Source organism: Maylandia zebra, linkage group LG19 (assembly GCF_041146795.1).
Source record: "Maylandia zebra isolate NMK-2024a linkage group LG19, Mzebra_GT3a, whole genome shotgun sequence".
NCBI lineage: Eukaryota > Metazoa > Chordata > Actinopteri > Cichliformes > Cichlidae > Maylandia > Maylandia zebra.
The window spans coordinates 27443960-27461447 of record NC_135185.1 but is presented as its reverse complement, the minus strand read 5'-3'; the positions used below and the strand labels follow the sequence as shown (position 1 = coordinate 27461447).

The 17488-nt window shown below is 42.5% G+C and overlaps 1 protein-coding gene across 1 annotated transcript in view; it reads left to right on the top strand.

The window, feature by feature from the left end:
• Nucleotides 1-17488, top strand: part of mboat2a (membrane bound O-acyltransferase domain containing 2a) — a 51294-nt gene that overhangs the window by 29960 nt on the left and 3846 nt on the right. Inside the window, exons 5-13 of the mRNA XM_004540502.6 lie at nt 2264-2359; nt 4366-4421; nt 12968-13022; nt 14291-14477; nt 15052-15244; nt 15841-15944; nt 16042-16106; nt 16379-16511; nt 17303-17454. Of these exons, the coding sequence (XP_004540559.1) occupies nt 2264-2359; nt 4366-4421; nt 12968-13022; nt 14291-14477; nt 15052-15244; nt 15841-15944; nt 16042-16106; nt 16379-16511; nt 17303-17454 (1041 nt within the window). The remainder of the gene's footprint in view (nt 1-2263; nt 2360-4365; nt 4422-12967; nt 13023-14290; nt 14478-15051; nt 15245-15840; nt 15945-16041; nt 16107-16378; nt 16512-17302; nt 17455-17488) is intronic.

Sequence of the window (17488 nt, the reverse complement as noted above, 5' to 3'; positions counted from 1 at the left end):
CCCACAGCGGGAGACCAGCCTGCTTTAGTCTCCAGGCTCCATCTGATGCCTTGAGTGGAAATGAAACACCCCCTTCTGAGCTGTAAATTACACAAATACAAATCAGGTGATGATAAGACAGGATCCCTGTTGGGCTCAGTACAAATATAGCCGGTCCTGCATATATAGTTCACATCCTCACTGATAAAATGTGGCTGCACACTTCTACTGCAGAGTGCTGATCCTGGCAAAATTAGGGTTTTTGATAAAGATTCTTTTTTTTTTTCTTTTTTTTCTTTTGTGGAGTCAAAAGAAAAATTCCCTTTTGTGTTGCACTAAATCACTAAATGTGCACTTTCTGGCATACAGTCTAGTCTTTTTGTTAAAAGTGAGTGTAATTTCTGCCAGTGCAACTGAACAATGTACCTCACTCCAACGCATCAGTAATATGTTTTAAGTGGGCTTTCTCCAGGTGCTCCTGCCGCCTCTCACGGATAATTGGTGATTTTTATCTCAGCTGTCAGTGTCAGAATAAGCGTTAGTAGTCATTCTCTTTGTGTCTGCTGTGTGATGGACTGGCGACCTCTTCACGATTTACCCCTCTTTTCCCCAGCTAGGACAGACTGCAGATGCAGATTTCAGTTTTTAATTCAATGCTGGATGACTGTTCAGGCAACAGTGACTTACCTCTTTCCCTGACAAACACTTGACGACCTCCGCTGCACCCATAATGACGAGTCATGACACCTCAGAATATATAATTAAAGATGTAGTTTGACCACCATCAAAAAATAGTTTCCAGGTTTTTCCAAGGATAGCTGCACAGGGAGACCCCGCCTTCTCTAACTTGACTCATTTTGTAAAACTCCGTATGGGGGCTCAATAAAATGTGTATATTTTCACCAGATCTGACGCATGTGCAACGATACACGGAGCAGATATAATAGGGCGTTCACACTTTCTTGGGGACAAACTAATCTACTCCTTGCAAGTTTTCAAGGGGTAAAGAGTTTTGTCATTACATAATTTCATTGCATTTGTTTCTTGCCACCGGTATTTACCAGCCAGTGTGACAGATAGCCCTCCAATATTTACTGACCAAATGCAGAGTCTTCCTACTAATCTACTGCTTAGTGGGTGTTAATTTTGGACCACGTATGAATGAAGCCTTGAGAAATATTATGTGAAAGCGTCTGACGGACAGAATATTGTCAATTTATGCAAGAGAATAATGAAACCAGCTTTGAAAAAGCTACAGGCAGCGGTGTGGGAATCTTAGCAACATTGCAAAGAGCCGTTTGGTCTCCTATATGTGCAGAATGCTGAAAGAATATTGTGTAAACTGCTTATACCCTCGGATGAGATGCCAAGTGTGGGCTGTATACAAATCTCTGAGAATAAAAAAGGACTACGCAGTGATTATCACCAGTTTACTGTGCTTTGTCTGTCTCCTCTAAGGGTTTTGTGATTAATAGGAGTGTGCAATTGTAGTGTTTGATTGCTTCTAGAGAAATGGCTCTTGAAAGCTATACAAATGTTTCATACTGGAGAAGTACGAGTGCCTTCTTTTATTTTGTTTCATACGTGCTTGGCAGCAGATATCAGGTGACGTCTTGGATACAGTAGGCTGTGAGAAGCAAGAGGTCCCGTTGTGGCTTATCTCCAGCACAGCATTGTTGTAGCTGGTATGCTGTATTGCTTCTCAGAGAGGCACAATCCTCTTATTGTTGACAGCGGAGGGATGCTATCTGGCTAGCTTTGACTTGAGCTGACTCTGCAGCAGCTTTGTGTTAGACCCTTTAGCGCTGCTCTGTTTTTGGGCCTTGTCTTGAAAGGTCGTGTTGTCCTCCGTCTTCCCTCCCTGACAGAGACACATTGCTGGAGCCTTCTCTGCCCTTTTGTCCAGTTTACGACTCCCCCCCCCCCCCCCCCCCCCCCCCCGCTGCATAGTTCTGCCGTGTTCCTGAGGCCACTGCGTACTGTGCTGTGTTGGGGGAAAAAAAAAAAATCTTTGTTCAACCACAGAGATCCAAAAAAAGAGATGAAAGTTTATTTTTTTTCTCCCCAGAACTCTAAAATGAACTGTTTATGTTGCACATATCAAGGTGCTGGTCTGAAAAGCTCCTCGTTGCTATGTTGAATAGTTGAGAACAAGTCGTACCCAAGTTTCTTAGCGGTTTTTGTGTCTGACTTTTGTGACTACTACTTTATTTCTTTTTTTTAAATGTCACTTAAATGCAGATAAAATCTAATAATTTTTTTTCTCTGCTTCTTTTCTGTGTAGATACTGCTTCATTGTAACACTGGGCTATTTGATATTGTGTCAAATCACACGGGTCTACGTTTTTGACTACGGCATGTACTCTGCAGATTTCACAGGGTAAGCTAACACTAGAACTCTTTCATCCTCATTTTTCACATTTCAAAATAATGCTTTTTGTTGTACAGCCCATCAGTTATCCATTTTCTGAAACAAGCTATTTCGAATGCTTTCCTTTTAAGACCACGCTCCCTTTAAGCCCAGTTTGATTGGCTAGCCCTTGCATATACAGTGTGTTTAAAGATCAGGTGTGTGGGGCATCTGTGAACTGTATGCCTGAGCTGACCAAATTTTAAGAATAATCCCCTCTCTGTCCTCTCTAAAGTCTGAGGGAAACTGTGTGTTTTGAGTAGACTGAAGCCTGAACGTTTGGCTCACGGGGATTACTTGTGTGCTGACCTCAACATTTGAGACTTTGCCAAATGACAGAAAATGAGGCATAATCAGTGCACTTTTAAGATATTTTGGACCTTAATTTAACATTAAAGACCTTCAGTGATTGAGCTTGAATCCCAAATGGACTACAAATGACGCTAAAAGGAGAAGTCGTCGATAAGAATCGGCCGAATATTGGATGTGACTCGAGCTAAATGGATACAAGACTGAGTCCCACTGCTCATCTGTGTCCGCACGAGGACGTCGGCAGGGACTGCAGTTCCAAGTGGCTGGTTCCCATTTCTCCAGACAGTCTGACAGTTTGAGCACACAGCCCGCACTCCCAGCAGGTTGGGGGTGGCTAGTTACTAAGCAACCTAATGCAAAGCCATACTTCCTCTGTGAGATTTCACTCCTTCAGCTACATCTGTTGTCCCTCTGTTTTCGCTCAAAATGTCAAAATCACATGTTTTCTTAAATGTCATTGTACTTCCCACCCCAGCCAAATGTGCATTTTTTTCTTTAAGTCACTTAACACTGACCTATGAGTCATTCAGGCAGAAAAAAGACATACTCGTGTTGTGTCAACACATAACATACAACGCATTTTAAATTCTGGCTTTAGGCACTTTTTGCAGAAATACACAATTTCTTCCAATTTCTTTGCTGAATCTGCAAAAATGCTTGATGCCAAAAGATGAGACAGTTAGGCATAAAATAGTAGTTTTGCATCAATAAGGTGATTCCTAAAGAGCTATTAGCTGAAAACTTGAAATATTTTGGCATGGTGGTCAGTGTGTGCGTGGACAAGTGGAGGGCAAAACGTTGCAGGCCTAAAAAACCTATCAAGAAAGCTTGCCTAAGAGAATTTAGGTTTTATTAAAGAATAAAGGTGGTCTTATCAAATATCGACTTTCAGGCTGGTTAGTATTATACAAACTGTTTGTATTTAATATACTGCATTTCCATGAATCTCTGCAACTATTTCTCTTCTTACCAAAATATAAAGAAATGACATGTGGCTCAAGACTTTTGCACAGTACTATAGGTAAATAACGCCTCATTTACATATTTATCCGTAAAACGTGCAAGATAAAAAAAAATAAATAAAAATAAAAATAATTGGCTTAAGTCTCATAGTAACATCCCATAGTTGCAACTTTTACCCAATTGGCCTTTAAAGAGCAAATAATCTCTACCCTGTGGCTTATTCTTCCGTTTGTAGCTCAACTTCATGCCACCAGCAGCTTTCATGTATAAAATTAATCCAGAATGTGCTGATGCAAGCACCAGGAGAGGAGCTGTGTTTTTCTGAGTTCAGGCTTATACATATCCCGCACTGATAGAGAATATCATTAAGTCGGGATAAGGAGGGCTGACCAGCACAGAACTGGAGAAAAAAACAACAACAGGAAGTTTAATAAAGGCTGCCGTTATCCTGGAGGAAACTAGCCATTGTGAAGATACTACCACTCAGTGTTTGCACTGTTATTGGAAGATTCCACATAAAATATCAAACAATAGTTGCTAAATGAATATGGGATAGCAGCCAGGCAGGAAAACTCAGGACAAAGGTTTAGTGCATGAGGAAATGTATGTATCCTAAAGTCAGAACACTGAGACTTAAATGTGCTGCGTGTTTGTTTTTTGGTCTGTTTGGGTTTTTTTTTTAATGTTTACTCTGTCTTTAGGCCCATGATGGTTATCACACAGAAGATCACCAGCATGGCATTTGAAATCCATGATGGTAAGGACAAGTGTCGTTAAAGCCCGTGTGTCTCCAGTGTAGTGTGCGTGCGTGTGTGTGCATAGTTTGAAAAAAAGAAGTAGCAGATGTGACAGAAGTGAAAATGTCAGTTCAATTCTCTTTGGAGTGTGAAAACAGATCAGATGGCCACATTTCTGAGCCAGTTGTCAGTTCCTACAGTGGGCTACTGAACCAGAAGGAGAGCATAAACATAGTTATATAATGGAGCAATGACCAACTTTGCATTGTTTTTTTTCCCCCTTCTCAACCGTTAAGACTTTCTTTAATCCCAAATCTAATTAAACTAGACTTTGTGCTTTTGTGCTGTCCAAAAAGTCAAGTCAAGTCAAGACAAGACATGTGATGGAACAGCCCCGTGTTACATTGTGACATACTGCAGAGCCTGTGATTATTTCTTTGTTTTTTTTTTTAAGGTAACACAACTTTTAGTGGACGTGCAAAAGTCCAATTTGTCTCCCTGTGGCTGACCTGCATTTGACTCTCCCTCCGCTCCTGGAACAAATAGAGACTTTGCTGATATAATTGAAACACCACATGTGCCAATGAGGAGTAAATAAATATCCAGAAGTGAAATCATGTTTAAAATAGGAACACCTAACCGAGTATCAGAGAGGTACTCACAGCTGTTTAGCGCCCACTTGGTGGCTTAAGTCACCTCAGTGTACTGACTGAACACAGTCATCAGTCTAATGACAATTTGGATGATGTTTACTTGAATAGTGTGATATAAGGATTTTAACTGCTTCTCTTTGCAATTATGCCAAATGCATTGGTGTCACTGGATGATTTTGCAAAGTCTCACAGGAGTACATGTTTTCTGGAGATTTCACTGTATTTTGTAGGAAGCCAAATCATTAAGAACAAGATGTAACATGTGAGTGGCATGGACAAAATCAACAGGTTGGGCAACCAGAGTTTTGAATCATCATCACTATTACAGAACTTCTTACTGACAACGCATTTCCCATGGCCTGCAATGCAACAATGAACTGAGCTGGTTAAGCCAAGGAGCTGTACCAGCATGTTTTTATTTTAAGTTTTTGCAAACATTTTCACAAAATTCTTTACATACGGCTTAAAAATTTGGATGTCTTTTACTCTTGGTAGCTATGCAGTAACGCTGTTAAGTCCAGTCCACTGAGATAAAATGGCCCATGAATTAAATGATTTTTTTTTCTCAAAGATATTTTTATTGAGTTGAAGCAACAAAGAAAAGTAAATACACGCAGAATTGACAAACACCAAACAAGCAAGTTTCACAGCGACTGTTAAAACTGAAATATCAGAATACAGATTAATGACACACTCACATGTCTTATAATTGCTTCCAGCAGTTTATCCCCTACCCACAACGCTTAGAACCCCTATCCCTCAGACCAGGAAGGAAAAAACCAAACAAACAAAGCAAGAAAAAAGAAGCAAACAAATAAAAACAACATCACAGATAAATCAAAAACAAAATAAGAAAAACACACAAACGACTAACAATAAATAAATAAATAAATAAGTAAATAAATAAAAAGAAGAAGAAGGGGGGAGGATTTACTGAGCAACGCTGGAAGTCGGGTTCGTAGCCTGGAGGCTGGAAAAGTATTTCAGGAATTGCCCCCACACCTTGTAAAACTTACCGCTGTTGTTGCTAATCGCATACCGGATCTTTTCAAGGCTCAGATAGTACATAAGGTCCCTCAGCCACTGAGCCTGGGTGGGCAAAGGGGCACCCCTCCATCTTAGGAGGATTGTACGTCTAGCTACAAGGGAGGCGAAGGAGAGCATGCAACGCTGTGACGAGGTCAACCGTGCATCAGCCTCTCCAGTGGTGCCAAAAAGCGCAACTAAAGGGTCAGGATCCATATGGTGTCCAACAAGTAGGGATAAGGTCTGAAATATATCTCTCCAGAATCCTTCGAGGCTAGGGCACTTCCAGAACATATGAATAAGGGAAGCCTCCGCACTCCCACACTTATCACAGGTAGGGTCAACGTTCGGATACATACGGGATAGTTTGACTTTGGAGAGATGGAACCTATGCACAACCTTAAATTGTAAAAGACAGTGGCGGGCACATAGGGACGTGGAATTAACTAATTTGAGTATTAAGTCCCATGTATCCATAGACAGGGACTGATTTAAATCTTGTTCCCAGGCCGTTTTAATCCGATCTATCGAAGAACCGTTCATGCTCACCAGCCTGTCATAAATAAGAGAGATAAACCCTTTACGTGTTGGGATTAGGGTGAGGAGCATATCCCCTGGGCTTGCAGCTGGTGCTACCGGAAAGTTTGGAATCTGAGATTGGAGGAAATGTCTGGTCTGCAAATATCTGAAAAAATGTGTACGTGGGAGATTAAATTTTTCAGAAAGCTGGGCAAAAGATGCAAAAGTATTGTCAAAAAATAGATCATTGAAACATGTAATGCCCTTATCATGCCAATCTCGAAATATAGGATCAGATAGTGATGGCTGAAAAAGGGGGTTAGAAAGAATTGGACTTAGAAGAGAGAAACCTGTTAATCCAAAATGCTTCCTCATCTGAGCCCACACCCTCACCGTGTGCCAGACAACTGGGTTATCGATTGTCTTGTTTGGGGGAAGGGGGAGTGAAGATCCAATCAGGGCCAGGACAGAAGAGCCTGTGGGCGAGTTCAACTCCATGAGCACCCAGGATGGGCAATTACCCTTGTTGTGGAAGTAAAGCCAAGATATAATGTAGCGCATGTTTGCTGACCAATAGTAATATCGAAGGTTAGGCAGTGCCAGGCCTCCACGACTCTTGGGTTTTTGGAGTTGAGCCTTGTTCAATCGAGGGCGTTTACCCCTCCATATATAAGATGAGATAATTGAGTCCAAGGAATCAAAGAAGGATTTGGGGATAAATACTGGTAACAATTGGAAGAGATACAAAAATTTAGGAAGTATATTCATTTTGATTGAGTTGATTCTTCCCACCAAAGAGGTGGAGAGAGGGGACCACTGTGCCAGATGTTTTTTTGCATTATTTAACAGAGGAAGGAAGTTCGCTTTGAAGAGACATTTATGTGTCCTTGTAATAATTACACCTAGATATGTAAATTGATTCCCTGCTATTCTAAAGGGGAGGGTAGTATAGTCAAACACTGGTGCCCCTCCATCCACAGGAAACAACTCACTTTTACATAGGTTGAGCTTGTATCCTGAAAACTGGCCAAATTGGCGAAGTATGGATAACATTGCAGGTACAGATATTTTGGGGTTTGAAATAAAAATTAAAAGATCATCGGCATACAAGGATACTTTATGTTCAGCACCTTTCCTCCGGATCCCATTGATCTCCCCACAGCTGCGGAGTGCAATGGCGAGTGGTTCTATAGCCAGATTGAAAAGAAGAGGACTTAAGGGGCATCCCTGACGGGTTCCTCGTTGGAGGTTGAAAGGCCGCGACTGTATGGAATTAGTAAAAACTGAAGCGTTAGGGCACATATATAATAACCTTATCCATGAAATAAATTTCGATCCAAAATTGAATTTATCTAGGATCGTGAATAAATATTTCCACTCTACCCGATCAAATGCCTTCTCCGCATCTAGGGAGAGAATGCACTCAGGACCCTGATTGGAAGGGGTGTATAATACATCCAATAGTCGGCGGATATTGGAATAAGAGTAACGATTCTTAATGAAGCCTGTTTGATCTTCGGATATAACTGAGGGCAAGATATTTTCCAGCCTACGCGCCAAAACCTTGGCCAAAATTTTAGCATCAACATTTAATAGAGAGATTGGCCTAAAGGATGAGCATTCCACAGGATCCTTACCTTTCTTTGGGACAAGAGCAATACTTGCCTCGTAAAAGGATGGCGGAAGTCTACCACACTTCCATGAGTCGGAAAGGGTTAAATGTAGTTGAGGTAAAAGCAAGGGTGAGAATGCTTTGAAAAATTCTACAGGAAAGCCGTCAGGGCCAGGGGATTTCCCAGGCTGCAATGAGGAGATGGCTGCGCTCAGCTCCTCTGGCGTGATGGGTTCATCCAATCTGATTTTACTATCAGAGGAAAGCATAGGTACATTCAAAGTCTTTAGAAAGTTATCCATTAAAGTGCTTTCCTGCGGGAATTCGGAGGTGTAAAGTTGGGAGTAAAAAGCCCTAAACGTATCATTAATTTTGGAAGGGTCCGAAGTGATATTACCATTAGCCATTCTAATCTTCGTGATATGTTGTTTTGCCTGGAAGCCCCTTAACTGGCTGGCAAGCATCTTACCCGATTTATCGCTATGAATATAAAACAAACTCTTACTCTTCAGGAGCTGACGTTCAATTGAGTGCGTTGAGAGGAGGTCAAATTTAGTCTGAAGCTCCACGCGCTTATTGTATAGGTCTGGGCTTTTTACCTTAGCATAGAGCAGATCTATTTCTTTGATTCGGTTGACTAAATCGAGTCGTTCTATACAGGCCTTCTTCTTCATATTAGCAGTATAGGAAATAACCTGTCCCCTAAGGAAGGCTTTTAGCGTATCCCAAATTATTAAGCTAGAAGTTTCTCCTACGGTATTCGTTTTAAGAAACAAGTTTATTTGTTCTTTCATGAATTCCAGGAAGTTTACATCTGCCAGGAGAGTCGAATTAAAACGCCAGTGTCGTCTGGATTGAGGGATGTCTGGGAAACTCATTGATAGCACAACAGGGGAATGGTCTGATATCACTATGGTCTGGTATTCACAGGATCGGACCCATGGAGTCAGCTGCTTATGAACAAGAAAATAATCGATCCTAGAATAAGTGTGGTGTACCTGTGAGAAAAAAGAATACTCTCTTCTGTGGGGGTGTAAGCAGCGCCAAACATCAGAGACACCACAGTTAGATAAAAAGGATTGGATGAAAAGAGCAGATTTACTGACAGTGCAGGGATTCGGGGAGGATCGGTCTAACACAGGGTCCAGCCAACAGTTGAGGTCACCACCAAGTATAAGAGAGTATGAGCTCAGATCAGGCAACAACGAGAAAGCACGCTGGAAGAAAGCTACATTATCAATATTAGGGGCATATATGTTGGCCAACACAACTTTCGTATTACAGAGCTTACCCGAAACAAAAACGTACCGGCCACTCGTATCAGAAATTACATTATGTTCCTCAAAAGGAATATTTTGGTCAATTAGAATAGAAACGCCTCTGGCCTTAGCCTGAAAGGCGGAATGAAAGTGCTGCCCTGCCCATCGGGACATAAGACGAGAGTTATCCGAATCACGGAGATGTGTTTCTTGAAGAAAGACAACAGCTGCTTTAAACTGCTTTATGTGTGAGAGCACCTTCCTTCTTTTAACAGGGTGGTTTAAACCTTTGACATTCCAGCTTACAAAGTTCAAGCGACTACCCATAGTCCCGCACTGAAAATGTAAGAAAACAGGTGCAGCTGAAAACAGAGTACAAAAAAAATGACAAGCAAGCGACTAAAACAGAGAGTAGGATGGTTCCCGGATCCCCCAACTTGACAAAACAACATAAAACCACCCCGGCTCTGAAGGATGTCTCCCCCCTCCCCCCATTCCCCATCCACCCCCCCACCCACAAGACAGCTGCCAAGGAAAAAAGCAGCAAGCTCTCCAAAACACACATTGTGTACCCTCCAGAACAATAAACTCTTCCTGTCTAACACTAAGAACAGACTTTAGCTCCCATAACGATGATTACAGTAAGCACAACACTCCTCTATGAGCAGTAGAAATTTGTTAAAGCAGTCACCATAGAACCACAACAGAACCAATGATCAACTTTGGGGACAATAGAAGCAATGAGATATGAATAGCCCCCCAGCTAGTAAATAGCAGAGAAGAAGGGGGGGGGGGAAGAAAAAAAAAAGGAAGAGACGTCGGTAATGCCTGGATATGAACGAAAGTCCTTCCACATCCCAGGAGACGAAGATAGCCAGGACAATCTACTCACAGGGCTGACCCGCGGACAAACGTCAACACCAGATAAGCAGGCTCTCAGGGTGATTCGGCTGTAGCGGGTAGGCCGTCCAAGTACCTCCTCGCTTCATCGGCCGAATGAAGCCAGCGTCTTGCGCCGTCAGGAGACGTGATGCGAAGTCGTGCAGGATACAGCAGAGCGGGCTTGAGACCCCGTTTGTACAGCTCGGACATCACTTCCCGGTACTCCACTCGCTTGCTCAAAACTTCCGGGCAGTAATCCTCCACCACGCGGATCTGCCGACCATGGTATTCTAGTGTCCCTCCTCGCCGGGCCTCCCGGATAAGAAAGTCCTTTACCTGGTACCGATGAAGGCGTATAATTACGGGTCGCGGTCTCTGACCTGGGGCTGGCTTAGCGGCAGGTATACGGTGGGCCCTGTCGATCTCCGGGCGGGTCGGGAGCCTCTCCTTCCCGAAAACCTCACAGAGCAAATCTGCAAAGAATTCTGTGGGATGCCCACCTTCAACGCCCTCCTCGAGTCCCAGGATACGCAGGTTCTGGCGCCTACTTCGGCTTTCTAAGTCCGTAACTTTAGCCAGGAGTTTAGTGTTGGATTCGCTGAGATTGGAACAAACGTCCTCGAGATCTCTAACCCGCTGGCTTAAGTCGTCCGCTGCTAGCTCTAGAGATCCGAGCCGCTGGCCATGGTCTTCCACCGCAGAGCGGACTTCGTCAAACTTCGACTCCAGTAGACTAAAAGATGTTTTGAAGTCGCTGGCCAATGCCTCCCTATGCTGCTCCAGAAGAGAGGAGATGGCCGCCATGTTCAGCTTAGGTGCGTCGTCCTCCTTTTCTGCCGCTTTAGTGCGTTTCGAGGCCATGTTAGAACGAGGAAAAACCAATTTCGGAGACCGTAAAATAAAACGTACGCAGTTCAATAGCTTTGTTGTGAATTGGCTGGTTCAGGAGTGGAAAAGGTAAAAAAGTTAGCGGAGCAGTCTTCTCCTCTACCTGCTACATCCCCCTAGCGACCGGAAGTCGAATTAAATGATTTTTGACACCCCTGGTCTAATAAGTGGCCATGAACGAAGTGCCGCATCCTGATTACCTGCCCAATATTTATTGTCTCCCTTTGTTAGAATACATGTGTCGATGGCACAGTTTACAGTCTCAGAGGTCAATATTTAATTTGAGTTTTAAATTGAGTCAGAGGGTTAAATTGTGGCCCGAGGAACAGGAAAGTTTAACCAAATATTAGCTTGCACAACAGGCATATAATCTCATAGTATAATGAATTGCATAGCCACTGGTCTTCATAACAAAGAGCAGACTGCAAAGTGGAACAGCCAGTGTTAGGCGATGAGGTTATGCACACACAACACCCTGTTTGCTCTGTTGCATCATCTTTTCTTTACACCCTTTGCTTTTGCTCTCCGTCACTCACTGTCCTCTGCTAACTCAGCTGTGATTGATATTGTATTGAATTTTTAAACAACATAATAGCTTAATGAATGTGAAATGGGGACAAGGGGTGACGGGTATCTTAAAAAACAAGCACTGAATAGAGAGATGAGAATGTAAGAATGAATATTTAAAAAAAAAAAAAAAAAAAAAAAAAGAGTGTGTTGGGTTTAGGATCAGGTAACAAAGGATCAGGTGTGTGTGAGCCATAAATTTCCATGTAACGGTCGTTAATATTGTAAAGAAATCGTTCCTGTAGCAAGTGATATTGTTGTGTCCCGCTCAGCTATATGCTGCCAGCCAGGAAGGAAAATTTACCAGCCTGCGATTGATGGAGCATAAGTTAATTTCCACTGTTAGACAGGTGGTCTCCTTACCAACATGATGGTGGTCTGAACCCATTCTATACCTATTCTGTGAGCGTACATTGAACTCATCATCACTTCCAAGAAACTGGTTTGCGATGACTTGAGCTTTGTGGCATCAGGGCATGTTACCAGCCATCAAAAGATGGGTACTGTGCTCACAGGGTCAGCAACAATACTCAGGTAGGCTGTGGCACTTAAGCAAATCAAGACCAGGAAATGTATTTTCCAGTCTTCTATTATGGTGATCCCATGTGAATTGTCACCTCAAGTTCCTGTTCCTTTCCTGTAGATTAGATATTTGCCTTAAGAACCAGTCAATCAGGTTTTCCTAATAAAGTGGCTGATGAGCATAAATGAAGAGGGAATTGTGTTATTAAGGAAGGCCAGGGCTGCGGACAAAAACAAATAAAAAAGGGGATTTACGCGCCTGCAACTTTCTGGATAAAGCCGTGAAGCGATGTCCAAAAGTTTGCAGTTTAGGGCAGCCTCATAGGATGTGAGGTTATACACCCTGGTCAGGCCCTGTGTAGCACCTACGCTAACTTGTACAATTAACGCTGCAGAATCTATGGTACAAAATGTTTTGTTGATAGTTTTAAATGGTATTAAGCTGCTGTGGCAGGAGTGTAATCCATTTCAATCCATATCCTGTTGACAGAATAAAGAGCTAAAATACCATAGTGTATTAGAAAAATGCTTGTGACCCTTAACAAGCTTAAAATAATGTGTGTGTGTGTGTGTGTGTGTGTTGTGAAGCTGTTATGCATGTCACCTGTTGGCATTGAAGTGTCTCTCTACATTTGTAGGTTTGACCAAGCGAGAAGGGCAGCTGACTCCCGGTCAGAAATACTTTGCTATCAGGTATGTGACTCAGGTATGTTTTTGATGCTTCAAATGATGAGTTCACTGAATCAAGTGGAATTAAAAAGCTGCTGTGATTTTTAAATTGGCATTCAGTCTGAGAGCAATGATCCTCTTTTCTTTAATAAAGGCGTTATTGCTTTCTGCATAGGCAATCGCCACACTGCCCTCCCCTTTCAGTCTCTCTGGCGCTGTCAAGCAGTTGTTAGGCACTCTGTATCTAGGAAACAACACATTGACTACTCTCTGGTGACTTGTACTGTGGGAATGCCTATCCCCTCCATCTATCCTGCTGTATAACTGACCCCCCCCCCCCCCCCCCCCCCCCCCCCCCCCCCCCACCCCCTTGGGTGGCTGTAGCTCAGGTGGCAGAGCAGGTCAGCCACTAATCAGAAGGTCGGTGGTTCGATCCCAGGCTGCCTCCTGGCTGCATGCCAAATATCCTTGGGCAAGATACTAACCCCATGTTTGCCTACTGGTGGTGGTCAGAGGGCCCGGTGGCGCCTGTGTCCGGCAGCCTCGCCTCTGTCAGTGCGCCCCAGGGCAGCTGTGGCTACAATGTAGCTTGCTATCGCCAGTGTGTGAATGTGTGTGTGAATGGGTGAATGACTGAATGTAGTGTAAAGCGCTTTGGGGTCCTATGGACTATAAAAGCGCTATACAAATGCAGGCCATTTGTCATTCCTATTGGAGACCATAATGCAGCAAAAACAAAAGTAAAAGTAGTTGTTTAGAAACAGGTAGTTTATATTTGTCAAAAAGGTTAGAAAAGACTAGCCAATAAAAAGAACAGAATAGAAAAAAATGCACAGCAAAGAATAACACATATTTTACATGTGAATCTTACACAAACCAGCCTAGATGGTTATAAAACCGAGCAAACATAGTGATCACTAGAAGACCTACTCATTGTAGCTTTAAGGCCCTAGACATCACAATCCTTCGCTGGGCTACTCTGAGTCAGCCGCTTACTCTGAAATGGCTGCTGGGAAGGACATCCCGCATGTTCCAGCAGTCAGACTGTGCTTCACCTAGCAGATGAAATTTAAATAGGAAAAACTAGGAGAAAAAAAAGTCTCCAGGGTCAGTCGAGATTCTCCATCTTTGCTTGGACCGTTCAGTCGAATAAATCCTACTTCTTCTCAGTCGATATGGACAATACTGCTCTAAGGCATTATAACATGGGTTTAGTCACTCATATATGTTTGGTCTGGTTTCTGTAATGAATGGATGAATATTTTCTAATGTTCAATCCCTGTCTCCTCAAGTCGTATGCCCAGTTTGTTGGAATACTTGAGCTACAACTGTAACTTCATGGGGATCCTGGCAGGGCCAACCTGCTCCTACAACGACTACAAGGCCTTCATTGAAGGAACGTGCTACCAGCCGCGGCACCAGGAGAACGCCAACGGCAAGGAGAATGGAAAGTACAAGCAAACCGAACCCTCGCCCAAGGTACAAAGCACATTAGTGGACACAGTTAAGTTCCATTTAGATTGGTTAGGCAGATGAGCCTAACGGTCAATACAAAATTGCAGTTTTTACTTGACAGAAGGTACTATCTTGAATCTTGAATGCACATAACTGTGATGTAAAATTGCACATTTCGATAAAAGGCCCAAAGTGGAGCAGTCCTAAGAATAATATATTGCCATACATATACAGGGTTTTGATTTGCGTGACAGAAACTGGGACATTACTGGGAATTTGTGACGCAAATATCGAAACCTCAAGGTTTTTCATATATGCTTGATGCATAATGCATTAATAATTTAACGACAGTCCAAGATTAGCGTTTGTGTTTAAGTGTTTCATAAAAGAAAGGAACAAAGTGAAAACAGATGTTGCTAAATATAAAACATGAAAGGATTCTCAAGGACTTGATTTACCTTCAAATCAGCTTAACCGGGTTTCTGTAGAATAACATCACCTCTCGTCATGTTGCCAGCGTTCGTTTTTGAATATAATAGAGTGCACCGAGTTTAATTGGATTGCTTAATTGCTTTTATTGTCTCCCACCTTTGTCCAGAATGATGTCATCTCCAAGCTGTGTACCTGTGCTATCTCGCTGGCCGTCTATCTGTCCCTCTACAAGCTACTCCCAGTGGAGCGCTCGATAGACGACGACTTTGTAAACTCCACACCCTTCCATCTCCAGGTTGTCTACCTTTACTTGGCAATGCTGGCGCTGAGGCCAAAGTACTACTTTGTCTGGACGCTCGGTGAGTTTGACTTGGCTTTCTTATCAGTGAATAACACATTTCCTCCCATAAATGTGTTATTCAGAGATTTGAATCTGTCATTTGAATGTTTACAAATAAAATCTGTATATTCTGATTTTATGCAGATTTTAAACATTTGCATAAACACTGTATATACAGAGGTTCCCTTATGCTGGAAAGGAAACAGTCTTTAAATAACATGTGTAACGTGCACAAAATGTTAGGAAGAGCTGGGACAGGAGAGGGAGGAAATACCTTATGCCTACTGGCATTCAAATTTTCAAATTTGGTGATAAGCTGGACAGTCTGATGAAATGTGTGTCTATAAGTGTTACTAAGATCATATTGCTCAACCCCACTGCCTCTTTAAGTTTTATAATTGAACTTGTCTATGTGAAATGCAACCTCAAGATATTTTTTGAGGTAACAGTGCCATCTAGTGGTGAAGATCTAGTGGTGTCGCGCTTAATTTTAGACAAACGCATCCAAGGCTCCATTTGTTTCCGTCACTACTTTACAAACTGCAGGGAGGGAAGCTCTTGTCATTCTTTACTGTAGTCGCTCTACTCTGAAGCCCATGTACCTCTGTCCCGCAGCTGATGCTATCAACAATGCTGCCGGATTCGGCTTCAACGGATACAACAAAGATGGCTCCCCACGGTGGGATCTGATATCAAATCTCAGAATTCTGGACATTGAGGTCTGGATCTTTGTTCTCATTTTATTATTTTGTATCCAGATAAAGCTACTTTTTATGTAAAGCCTGAAAGAATATTTTTTTCTGTATTCGTTTTCAGTTCGCCACCAGTTTCAAGTTGTTCCTAGACAATTGGAACATTCAAACAGCTCTTTGGCTTAAGAGGTAAGAGCATTTCTGTTATAATGCTGTAGCTTTCTTAGTCTGCAAGAGAACAAGTTGTGCATGTATATTGTCCTTGACACATAAGCAAAAATGTTTGCTTGATACCTGCATCATTTATGTGGAGACATTTTACAGAACCTATAATCTGAAGCATTTGTATTTGATGCAGTGAACTTAAATTAGACAGTTTTGCCCATTTATGAGATTTTGATTCATTGGTCTCCACTTTTTTGGACTGAGCGCTAGATGTACGCGTTATGTTTTCTTCTCAGGGTGTGCTACGAGCGCTGTCCCATTAACCCCACTGCTGCCACCTTCCTGCTGTCAGCCATGTGGCACGGGGTGTACCCTGGCTACTATCTGACCTTCCTTACTGGCATCGGCATGACCATGGCTGCACGTGCAGTGAGTACACGCAGTGCACACTGTTCAATTGATGAAAAGCTTCTGAATTTGCATATTACTTACTTTCAAAAAACTTGCATTAAAATTTTGCTACAAAAATTGATTTGTTTGCCACTGCCATACTAGACTTTAAGACCTCTATAGATTTACCACAGCTACTTAACAGACCAACGAACACACAACAAAATCACTTAATGGATTGCAAGTGGATAATAATGAAGTAGTGTGCCACTTGAACCTCATTTTGAGCGTGAGGCCATTACCACTAATCTCAGCAAAGCCAGACATCTTCATTCCAGTTATGTCAAAAGAGGAGACAGGAGGAGATTTATGCAGAGACAGTGGACTGATAGTACACTAGGAATGCATTAAATCTCTGGATAAAAGAGATAAAATGCAGAAACGGTCAATTTTGTGTGCGGGGCAGTGAGTTGTGAGTTTCTGCAGCGACTGTATCCTTCTTTATCTGAAGGAAGACAAGCAGAGCATTGACCTAGTTATGCCAACTTCTGGCCTTTGCCACACAAAGCTGTTTCAGAGATAGATTCCTCCTAAGATCTACGAGGGACAGAAAGAGACGGCGCAAAAGAAAGATGGGCAGATAATGAGTGGAAGCCGACAGTAATCCCTGCTGTCATGTGGAGATTTTTGGAACTAGGTCAGTTAGCTCAACTTTAGTCTATCGTACGGAAGAGTGGGTAGAGTATAATTCGAACTTTACAGCTTCATTTACCTAAAATGTTTAAATTGACAAGTTGAACTTGCAGTAAGAAAAATACTTTCTCTTTCAGGTAAGGCACAACATCAGGCCGTACTTCCTGGTGTCTGACTCATACAAGGGCATCTATGATGTGATCACGTGGGCATGGACTCAGGTGGCCATTAGTTATACAGTGGCGCCATTTGTGCTACTTGCAGTAGGACCCTCACTCAAGTTCTACAGGTACGTCTATGAGCTTCTTATACACTGTGGAGTA